Source organism: Cyprinus carpio, chromosome B22, assembly GCF_018340385.1.
Source record: "Cyprinus carpio isolate SPL01 chromosome B22, ASM1834038v1, whole genome shotgun sequence".
NCBI lineage: Eukaryota > Metazoa > Chordata > Actinopteri > Cypriniformes > Cyprinidae > Cyprinus > Cyprinus carpio.
In genome coordinates this window covers 14217888-14230169 of record NC_056618.1, presented here as the reverse complement: position 1 = coordinate 14230169, position 12282 = coordinate 14217888, and the positions used below count along the sequence as shown (strand labels likewise).

General features: G+C 34.2%; 1 protein-coding gene across 1 annotated transcript; it reads right to left on the bottom strand.

The window, feature by feature from the left end:
- Positions 1 to 32: 32 nt before the first annotated feature.
- ftsj3 (FtsJ RNA 2'-O-methyltransferase 3) lies at positions 33 to 11810 on the bottom strand. The gene is made up of 19 exons (XM_042749081.1): positions 11639 to 11810; positions 11274 to 11379; positions 10371 to 10417; positions 10217 to 10296; positions 8426 to 8720; positions 6549 to 6664; positions 6327 to 6431; positions 6142 to 6242; positions 5977 to 6063; positions 5739 to 5891; positions 4407 to 4542; positions 4132 to 4331; positions 2031 to 2142; positions 1736 to 1953; positions 1562 to 1656; positions 1379 to 1481; positions 1113 to 1296; positions 762 to 856; positions 33 to 678 (listed from the first exon to the last, which is right to left on the bottom strand). Exons 1-19 carry the CDS (start codon positions 11703 to 11705, stop codon positions 411 to 413), a joined length of 2568 nt encoding a protein of 855 aa, XP_042605015.1. The 5' UTR covers positions 11706 to 11810; the 3' UTR covers positions 33 to 410.
- Positions 11811 to 12282: the final 472 nt, after the last annotated feature.

Here is a 12282-nt window from a genome sequence, read left to right as displayed (position 1 = left end):
CCAGGGTGCAGAATGATGTGCTTGAAGCAACATGGAGTCGAAATAAATTCATTTATTTAAAAGGTCACTAACAATCCAAGCAGGTTTTTCACATATAAATTGGTATAATTAATTCAGAAAGATCAGGAAGTTCACGTATACACCCGATGTTCATATACCACAAAGTATACATTAGACATGAAAATATGCAGCATTATAACAATGCTGAAAAACATCAGAACCGCGTCTGACTGCCGGAAGGGTTCAAACCCTTATTTATAATCACACGAGTCAAAGTCCAAGCAAAACAGCATGTCGTTGGTAACGAAAGGGCTGGGCTGGGCGAGTAGATTAGCGTATAGCGCTATAGACCCATAAATGACACGAGCAGCTCAATCAATCAGACTCAATGAGGACGAGACGGGCGTCCATCACTTCTTATTCGCATATCCTTTTCCTGCCTTCATGCCCCGCCCTGCTTTATGGTCACGCCCTCCTTTATGGCCCCGCCCTCCTTTGCCCCGCCCCCTCTGCTCCTTCCTCTGCGCGGCTCTTGTGTCTTTCTTCATCCGCCCGTCCACCACGCGGAAAGTGCCCTTGACTCCGGCGGGACGGTGCACCCTGCGTCCCAAACCCTTCTTAGCCACGAGGTACGTGAGGTCTCGCTTCTCCTTTCCCACGCCGGCCTTCTTGTAGATGCTGTAAACGAAGGAAAGAGAAAATAATTAGGCTTCAATGCGTTGGGAATGAAACGAAGAGGACGTGTGGATGTCGAGGCCGACCTCTTGAGCTGAGCCATCTTCTCTCGCTCTGAAATATCCACCGTGTTCACCACAGCTTCGGCCTTCTTCTTGGCCTGCTCCATCTTCTTCAACATCTACAAAAGAAAAGACGCATTTAACGGCTAGATTCACTTTGAGTTTTCTCAATTCAAACTATGTTTCTAACATCAGAAAAATCTAGGACCGTTTTCCCATTTTCCCCTGGATAATGATTTTTAAAAATATTGATATAACTAGAGAAAAACAATGTACACTTCTGTAATGTAAATAATTATAAAAATGTTACTCGTCAGCTTTTCAGACATTTGCTCTTAAATTGGGAGTTTCTATAAGATGTCAGGATTGTCTGACCCGTCTCTTCTTTCGCGCTTTGGCCTCTGCGACGCGTCTGACTGGCCGGGCGTTGATTTCCCGCCATTTCTGCTTGTATTCCTCCACCATTTCCTTGGTGACAGGAACAGGCCTCTTCCGGTGCTTCTTTTCATCGTCAACAAGCCAAGCAGGAATTTCGGTCATATCCTCAGAATTCGCAAACCTACGAAAGAAGTACGAAGACGATGTTATTACCTCAGAAATGCACAAATCACGTAATCGTTAAGTCATTAGTGCAGTCTGACCTGTGGAAGGAGCCGTCGATCAGGTCTCGCGCTCGCTTTTTGGACGTAGCGATCTGAGCGCCGAGCGCCAAACCCTCCGCGTTGAGAATTCGCGCACGTTTGTCTGCGAAAAAACAATTTAATCTATTAACAATGAAACTATTTTCAAATGGCATTGAATGTTAAATACGATTCTCAACTGACTTATTTTTTCGACAGAAACGACTTGAAAGTCGTCGTCATCCAATGCTCCACTCGCGCCTACAGCTGCCGAGGCTTGTTTCATTTGCGCAATTTCTCTGTCGGGAAAAAATCCTTTTATAGCAAACAAAATCAAGTATAGAAGCATTAGTATTAACAAAAATATATATGTCTCACCTTTCATCATCGCTGCTGTCGTCATCATCAGAGTCGCTGTCATCTTCATCCTCATTCACTTTCTGTGAGGGCGCGACCACTTCCTGTTTCTGCACGGCAGGCTCCGCCTCCTCTTCCACTTTCCTCTTTTTGCCTTTTCCGGTCTGCAGCAGCTGGGTTTGTTGCAGTTCGCTCAAGGCGTCGGTGTCGTCGTCCAAATCCAGCTCGGCAAAGATTTCCTACGCAACGTAAAGAAAACGTTAAAATCTACCGTAAACCGGTTTTGTTTGTTTAAGTCTAAATGCGCAATTCACACCTTGCTGAACCACATGTTGGTCTCGCGCTCTCTCTTCTCGTCTTTTTCTTCCAGTTCAACGATTAACTTGTTCCCGTCCCCTTCGTCCTGTGGCTCGCTGGCGAACGCAACTCTGCAGAAATGCAAAAAACAGCAGTGAATTCCTTGGAAACATCTATTCATATACAGTTGTAAAAAGTTTGGACAAAAATAAAATTGTGTTATTGTAACTCTATTTAATCTTAATTTTCTATGATCTATATTTTCTTTCTCCCATAAAACACACACACAAAAAAATAATTCTATGAAATATTAATAAAATTTAAAATGGCAAGTACAGTTTGTGCCAAAATATCAATTTTTACAATTACTGCTACAAAAATAACGTAGGAACCTGCTATTAGCTACCCATGTTAAGAAAATATATTAATAATTATAGTTAATTAAAACAAATATAAATATGAATATATATTAAGAATTATAAAGTTAATTAAAACAAATATAAAACAAAACAAATCTAAAATAAATATTGTTCACATTAAGCTTTAAATATTAAATTTCAGAAAAATACACATTTATATTTTTAAAATCTGACAGTATCTTTTAACTGCAAAAGATGTTAATAAAACTGGCCTTTAGTTTTTATATTAATAAAACAATTAAAATATAAACACACAAATAAAAAAACATGACATTTATAAAATATACATTTTAAACATAATTAATATCATATAATATTACTTATAACAAAAGTCAAGAAATATATTTACTTCATATTTTCACATTTTTATATTCAAAATAAACAATACATTATATTTACATAATTTTTTATAGTTATTTCATCCTATGTATGTATATATATATATATTAGTTATTTCAAAACTATATGAAGTTACCAAAAAGGCAATTAAGGCTGCCTTAAAACCGTGTGAATGTATTTGTTATAGGAGTCACATTTAAGAACATGTCTCTGAAACGCAGTGGTTTTCCAAACTGCCTCCATCTTACACACCCAATTCAACTCATTAGAGACTTTGAAGGGCCCGATATACTTCAAGCGAAATCGAAGAACGAACTGGTGTGACTTCATTTTGAACAAAATGATTCGATAACAGTATACCCCTGCTCATGTATTTTGAACTTTGTTTTACCCCTAAGTGAAGAATGAAAAAGAACTTTGTTTTGAGTATATCGGAGACTAAAGATCTTAAGTGGGTCAGAAAAGGTAAAGAATAGATGTTTCAGATCTGTGTCACGTTCAGCAGCGGCAGCTGTTAATGGGACAGCAGCCAAAAAAACTAAGAATTTAGATTTTGATAACTATTCAATTTCTGTACATTTCCTACTTGCTGAAGGGCACAGGTAACTAAATATGACTCATGTGAAGATGGTTTTAAGTTTACTTAAATTAGAAGTTATTTTTAGTAGTCTAATAAATGTTAAAATTAATAGCTCTTGTAACGTTGAATGACTAGTCGATGGTTAAATATTAGAGGAAAAACAATTTCCTAAAGACATCAGTGGTATCGGTGATACTGTCCTTCAGTCATTAAAATAAAGATGTCATTATATAAATATTAAAAATATAGTGTCTTTATGTTGTTTCTACATTAATTTGAAGATTGAATGTGAAATTATTGCAATATAAATGTATATTTAAAAACTTTAATGTTAGGTGGGATTAATTGTGATTAATTTCGGAAAAAAAGTGCGACTAATTTATTGACAGCACTAATATATATGTATTTGTGTGAGTGTATATATTATATATAAAAAATCTAAATATTACCATTATATTTTCATTTATTTAATGATTTAATGATAAATATTGTTTGTTATTGTTTAATATCTTGAAGTAGATTCAAGCTAATATTTTAGTTAAAGTTGTAGTAATTTTGGGTCATTTTGTAATTAAAAAAAAATAATTTTCATATTTTTTTATATGTAGTTAGTTTAGAAATTTGGAAACTAGCTAAAAAAAAAAAATTATATAATTTTTTTAAAATATATTATTTATTATATAATCTTAGGCATCTTTTCCTCTACTTCTTACTCATCCTTCCCTATTAACAGACAAACCAAACCAAACTTGTTCCACAAAAGGAAGGAAAAAGAACCGTACTTTTTCTTCTTAGGCATCTTTTCCTCGATTTCTTTCTCTTTCTTCTCGATCTCCTCGAGGTCGTCTGAGTCGAGGTCAGAGGCCAGAGACATTCGCTCGTCCTCGTCTTCGTCTTCAGAGATGTGCAGGTCGTCCTCTTCCTGCTCGTCCACTAGAGCGTCGGCTCCCTTCATGTCTCCCTGTGTGATTTCACTCAGACCCTGAGGATCACAATCACCACCATCAGGATGAGCTCAGGAGTCACTCATCGTCCTCAAGACCTGCTGCTGTCTTACCTGGGCCTTCTTGATGGCGCTGAGGGAAAACATGGAGAAATCGCTGGTCTCGGCGATGGAGACGCCGGGAAGATCCATCTTCATCTCCACTCGCTCCCTCTGCTTCCGCTTCTCCTTCAGCAGCTTCTTCTTCTTCCTGTTTACCAACAAGAACACGCGTCAAACCTGTTAAAAACACCAGCCTCAAAGATGACAATTTAATGTTCATACAGCACGGTTACTATTGTTAATTAAAACTAAATGGGAATTTTTTTTTTTTTGATATAAATATAGAACATTTTATTTCAGTTGGTAATATTTAGATTTTTATATTCAGATTATGTTTAGATTCCATTAATTATATTAAAATTTAAACTATTTATATTTTATGAATGTTTAGATGAAAGAAAACGGAAAATACCCATCATACAAAATAGTAACAAATTATAAAAATTTTAATACATTTTTATTTTATATATATATATATATATATATATATATATATATATATATATATATATATATATATATATATATATAGTGCTGACAAACAAATAACACACACACACACACATATATATTAGTGCTGTCAATCGATTAAAAAAAATTAATTAATAGCACATTCTTTCTGAAATTAAACGTGATTAATCGCAATTAATCCCACCTAACATTAAAGTTTTTAAATATACTTATATTGCAATAATTTCACTCTCAATCTTCAAATTAATGTCCAAACAACATAAAGCCACTATATTTGTAATATTTGTTTAATGGTATCTTTTTTATGATTGAAGGCCAGTATCAATGATACCAATTAATATTGATTTCCCTATAAATAATTTCCTCCTAATATTTAACCACTGACTAAAGCCATTCAGCATTACATAATTAAGAGCTATCAATTTTAACATTTATTAGACTTTAAAAATAACTTCTAATTTAAGTGAACTTAAACCAATCTTCACATAAAAAGGAAAATATTTTCATTATATTAACATTTTTTAAATATAAGACTGGATACAATTATATAAAACTACATAACATTATAAAAAAAGGAAAGTAAATACACTAATCATATTTTATTATTTATATTAATTATATTTACTTGTTCATATTTTATTAATAGTTTAGATTAGATAAAATGTATTATGTAATTTACTTTATTAATATTATTTGTAATCCTGCAATAATTAGGATTACTATTAAATCACTTAAAAATAATTCAAATAGAGTAATAATTTTTACATTAAGTCATTATATTGATAATAATACAACACTGTTCAAATTGTATTGATAGTTTAGATTATATAAATGATAGTAAAATCACACGGTTGTACTGTGATATAAATCTACCGTTTGAGTTCGGCGAACTCTTCGGCTTTCATCTCCGCCAGCTTCTTCTCCAGCTCCTCCTCCTCACCGTCCGCCGCGTCCTCATCATCCTTCTTTTCCGCTCTCTTCTTCTTGCTTTCCTTCTCGTCAGTGTCGCTATCATCGTCATTTGAGCTAACACCGCAACAACACACGTAATTATTAAGAGAATCTTAATCTACGATATGTGAATTCTATGATGATGATGATGATGACGCACCTCATTTCCTGGTCCAGGTGCTTGGCTTCCTGTCTCAGCTTTTTAGCCAGGAACCTCCTCAGCTTGGATCTCCATGATAACAGCAGACTAACAACACAACAGCCAATCAGATTCCAGCTACGAACACTGACTCTCCATATATGGTCAACAAGCGCAGTGACTCACCGTAGCTCCTTCCGGCCCAGGACTTTAATATCGCAGCAGCACTCTCTGATTTCTGGTGAAGTGATGGGGTGCGATTCCAGCTCGGGGTTATCAAAGGTTATCTGGAGCAGAAACAGATGGAAATTAGACGTGACAAACATATGCGCTGATGTCTGGAATATAAGGGTAGTGGTCTGAAATCGTACTGCATTGGCTTTGCTCAAGAAATCGACAGGGTTTTCGGCTTTTAAGAATTCGGTCACTGAGAAGGTGTGATACAGAATGAGTTCGCCGTCGTTGTAGCCTTCAGCCTGAAACAACGCAGAAAAATAAAGTAAACAAATATATAAAATGTAGAATAAATATCACAGAATACGTTTCATGAAAATATATTGATGCAAACATAAGTAAAATGTAATAAGACATACCTTGGGCTTTTTATTGCTAACCAGGTCCTTGACCGTTTTGACTTGTACGTCAACCTCTTTGAAAGCATGTCTGGGGTCGAAGAACTTGTTGTCAATTTTATCCGGAGCCAAAAAACCTGAAGATAAGAGAAATATATTCATATAGACAAGCAGACGGATAAAAAGAACAATAGAATTATAGAACAGGTGATAATGAGCGAAACAATTAATGAAACAAACAATAGAGATGTAGAATGAACGACAGAATGAATAATAGATAGAACAAACGACAGGATGACAAAAGTGATAGATATAACGATAAATAGAACAAAAAACAAATTGATTGAACAAACAAAATAAAAACAAACAAAATAACAAAAAAACAAATAGATAGAACAAACAAATGAAAAATAGATGCAATTAGAACAAACAATAGAACAACACAACAAATGAGAATTAAAGAATGAATGATAGACAGGCAAATAACAGAACAGCCAAAAGATGAATAAAAAGAAAAAACAAACAAATCATTGCTAGAACAAACAAATGAACGACAGCTAGAAACATGTGAAAGATAGCTAGAACAAACGATAGAATGTGCAAACGATAGCTAGAACAAAAACAAGCAATAGAACAAATGCATGATAGCTAGAACAAACAAACGATAGAACATGTGAACAACAGCAGGAACAAACTACAGAACAAGGGAACAATAGCTATACCAAGAACATGTGAATGATAGCTAGAATGAACAAATGATAGAACTAGAGAACGAAACAAATAAAAAACAAATAAAAGAACATGTGAACGATAGCTAGAATGAACAAAAGATAGATCAACAAACGATAGCAAGAACAAACAAATGACAGAAAAGCGAACAATAGCTATAACAAAAATTACAGAATGTGAACGATAGCTATAAGAACTAGAGAACGAAAAATGATAGAACTAGAAAACGAAAGATAGAACAAGCGAACAACAAAAAATAAAACAAACAATAAAAAAAACAAGAACATAAAAAACAGAAAAAAAAACAATCAAAAAAAAAAATAACATAGAACAACAGAAAAAAACAATATAAAATAATATAGTGGGAAAAACGTTAGAATGTTAAAACAAGAGAGAACAAACAATAGAACAAGACGACGATAGCTAGAACAAATGAACTAATGACAGAACAAGCAAATGAAGATGATAGAGCGGAAAAACCGTTAGAACAGAAAAAACAGAAACAAAAAACATCAAAAAAACAAACAATAAATAAAAAAAAAAAAAAAAAACAACAGAAAAAACAATCAATAGAACAACAGAACAAACAAACAACAGTTAAAACATGAACAATAAAGAGCAAAAAAGGGTAGATAGAATGGGAAAAAAAGAGAACAAATGACAGAACAAAAACAACAGATAGAACAAACAAACAACAGAATGAAAGAGACAGAATGGGAAAATGATACAAAACAGAAAAAAAAACATTAAAACAAACAAATTATAGAACAAACAAACAAACAGATAGAACGAACAAACAACAGAGAGAATGAAAAACAATAGATAGGAAAAACAAACGTTAGAACACAAAAACAAACGAACAATAGAACAAATGAACAATAGAGAGAACATACAAAACATACAAAAGATAGGAAAAAAAACGTTAGAACAAAAACAAAACAAACGAATGATAGAACAAAATACTTTTAACAAACAAACGAGAGACGGATACAATTGTAGAACAGATGGTAGAACAAATGATAAAACAATCAAACTATATAGACAGAACTACAGAATGATAAACAGACACAATTTTATAACTACAGACAGACTGAAAGAACAACTGATAGATAAAGCAAACAATAGACGGAACGAATTAGACAAGATTAGTATGAAATACATAGATTTACCCTGGCAGACGACAAAGATCTCGGCGGACTCGTTTCGGGAGGCCTGCGGTTTGGTGGCCTGCACCTTCTTGAAGAACTGCTGGAAGATCCACATGAGCGGCTGGTAGTCTTTGGAGCGGAAGACTTTGGTGATGAAGGTGCCGCCTTTGGTCAGGAACTCGCAGGCCAGCTTGAGCGCCATCAGCGTGAGGTTGGCCTGCGAGAAGGCGTCGTGCTGCCAGTTCGCTCCGACGTTCGGCGCGCCGTCGTTCAGCACAACATCCACCTTCCACGTCTGCAGCTCCTTCCTGAGAGACTGAGCACAGAGAGACGCTCACGTCACGAGTGGAGCTGTCACTAATAGACATGTAACCATTCACTCAACTCACGGTTCGAATCACAATTCGGTTTTTTCACGAACAAAATGAATTTGAAGACATTATACAGTAAGTGAAAAGGTGTCCTTTTATTAGGCTATTAGTGCACGTTTCTTTGTGAAATTGAAATATAACAAAACTAAACTGAAATTTTAAAACAAACCCTAAATCAAATAAGTTACAAAAATCAAACCGATGTAAACAAAGCAGCGCTGCACTTATGAACACTACTTTAACATGCATCGTTCAGAAGCAAGATGAAAAGAAAATACAACATACATTTTCTAAAGACAGTAAGTTCCCCTCAGAGATACATTCATATAAACTCCTACCCCAAAAGCAAGTAATTGTATGGTTTTATTGAACAAAACTGTTAAAATACATAATGTATTATAAACAATAGTGCAAATTTACATTAGGCATTAAAACAAATGCCTGCAGAGGGCGCCAATGGCCTGATGATTGTTTTACACTCTACTGTGCGATCTAATCCTTGTTTAATAGTAGTATTAGTATTTTTACTAAATGCCATATCAGCATCTTAGGCTATTTTTTTTAAAAATACAATAAAAACCAGCAAACAAACAAAGAAGTTATTTTACACTATTTTTACATTAACATAAGATAATTTTACAACTTTTACTTGCAAAATTCTACTGATACATACATTAAAAGTGGGACAATCCAATAAAATATGTTTGACAGAAAGGGGAATCTTGCAGAACATGCATTTATTGAGTACTGTCTTCAGTCCTTGTTTAATATTGACTCAACAACATTTAATTCAACTGTCCGCTTAATCTTTAATATTTGGCCATTACTTTATGATATGAAAGCTGCAGCTACTTTAATTTCTTGAATATGTGGACATCAAAACGTGTGAACTCAGAGTGAGGGTTTAAGCTTTAATTTTGAAATCGCGATGAACAGTTAGCCTATTGAGAAAGATATTGATGCATTCTCCTTTGTTTGCATAGATTTATAAATGATTTACCTTACAAATCTGATGGAATAGTGCATGTTGCATTCCCAGGTGAATGTTATAATAAACCCAAACTCACAACAACATGCAGAGACGGAGTTTGAAACGCTCCACACATGTAAATTACAGTTTGTGCGGAGCAGCATTTACTGTGAACAAAGCCGTACGTACGTAACCTACTACACACATGTAGATAAAGCGCATATATTAAACCTGCATCACATGTATTTATTTAATTGAATCATAGCGTTTGTGAATTCACAATAGCATTATGCTCTTTTATGATTTTTAAATGGGTTTAATATGTGGAATGTACCACTTCCGGCATTTTACCGATTACTCGACACGGGCAAAACGCAATCGATGATTTTTATTTATTTTTTTAAATCGAATATTCAAATAGAATCGAGGAATCACGGGTATCTGAACGCGCTGAAGAGCACAAACACGCACCTGTCTGCACTTCTCCGTGGTGATGTCCTCCTGCAGCATGACCACATTCGGGATGGGTTTGATCGGCACCAGATCCACACCTGACAGCAAAACAACAGCGTCAGACCTGGAGTCTGTGTGTGAATCACAGACGCTTCACTTCAAAACCACTCACCGATAATCAGGCTGGACACCGGCATGAACTTCGACGCCACCTGCAACCTGAACATCAATGAGAGATTATTAAACCAGCGCAAACTGGCACTTTTCGGATTAATAAATCAAACAAAAACTCTGGTCTTCGCAACAACTTGTCAAAATAAAAGCTCAGCTAAACAGAAATATATTACTGTTGTACATGTACTTGTCAAAGTGACAATAAAATGATTAAAACTTTAAGTCAAACCATTTTTTTCCAAGTTTTAACATTTTCCATAAACCTCTGTTGTGCAGCACTGTTTGTTAATGAATAAATAAACAAAAAATATATAAATAAAAATGACCACCATTTTTGATAATAGATTTGTATAAAATAAACACAGAAAAACACAAAAAAAAAACAAACAAAAAACACAAAAAAAAAAAAAAAACATAGGAAAAAAATCATAGGTTAAAAAAAATGTAAAAATAATAAAAAAAAAATGTTAAGTTGTTAAAGTTTTATGTATTCAATTAATTTGAGTTTTTGATTATTAAAATTTACATTAAATATTAAAATGCAATCCATACAAGAGAGAAAAAGACAATTTGGGAAAAATAAACATTTCAAAGGACCCTAAAAAAATTATTTTTGTTAAACTTTTAATAATTTGCCATGTTGTTAAATTATATAGGTTTCAATATTTCAGTTGATTAGACACTTTTTGGCTACCAAAATTTAATTTAACCATTAAAACAATTCAGAAAGAATTAAAGCAATTCGGTGGAACACAAAACAGATTTCACAGAAGAAAAAACAGCAACAGAATTTGAATGGGGGTAAGCAGCTAAAGCTCAAATGTTCATTTCTGGGTGAACCTCCCCTTTAACAGGCCCTGGTGAAGCTGTTCCACATTAACCAGCAGTTGAGTTTACCCACCATCCTCCTGGAGCCGCGCACAGGTCCACCAGAGCTCGAGCTTTCTGAAGAAACTGGAACTTCCGGTTGAGCTGAATGAGCTTAAACGACGATCTGGAGCGATAGCCTGAAAACAGCACGATATGATATGAGACTACACTCATTACAAACACTGTACATTCACACGACACGACACTACCACAGTCCAGCAATGATATCAGATGCTACTGAATGATTACCATAATACTTCTATAACACTATCATGCTACTATAATCTCGAATAAAGCCCGATATTACCATAGTTTACGTCCGAATCACACGGTAAAAACGTGCTACTGTCTGGTCTCACGCGCATGTGTCTTAACGTTCATGTTTACGCGACTCACCCGTTTCCTTCGCGAGATGGTAGAATTTGTCCTTTCTGGTTTTCCCGACTTTCAGTTTTTTACCCATGATTTCTGTATTAAATCACCAGCTCGTTTGCTTATCTCGGACACCTTCCACCGCGTCGCACTTCCACTCGAGCCACACGTGTATTTTTGCGGCGCCGAAAGATGACGTCAACGCCCTCTTCCTCTCCTTATGACGTCAACGCCCTCAGATTTTCTCACTTTTCAAATGTTTTATGTTTGACAATTATATATAATAATATTATATATATATATATATATATATAATATATATATATATATATATATATATATATTACAATAATATTATATATATATATATAATATTATTGTAATAATGGATTCGTAAATACAAAATTTTATTATCACTGCAACTGTATTTTTAAGCTGTTGTAGCAAAAATCAAATATAATTAAAATAAAAATGTAAAATCTTACACACAGTGTGTGTAATTATTGTATATTATTTTACTATATGCATTATTTTAGTAACAATGGATTCGTAAATGCAGATTTAATATTTATACGATTCTATTTAGTTTAAGCTAAAATCAAATATAATTTAAATACAAAATAAAATCTAACATATATAAAATATATGTAAAAATCATAATATTTTTT

Excerpts from the sequence above, each read along its gene's own strand:
- ftsj3 (XM_042749081.1), bottom strand. The coding sequence starts at position 11,705 with ATGGGTAAAAAACTGAAAGTCGGGAAAACCAGAAAGGACAAATTCTAC. Across the intron at positions 6,243-6,326 it reads TCTTGAGCAAAGCCAATGCA|ATAACCTTTGATAACCCCGA; the intron begins GTACGATTTCAG and ends TTTCTGCTCCAG. Across the intron at positions 679-761 it reads AAGATGGCTCAGCTCAAGAG|CATCTACAAGAAGGCCGGCG; the intron begins GTCGGCCTCGAC and ends CTTCGTTTACAG.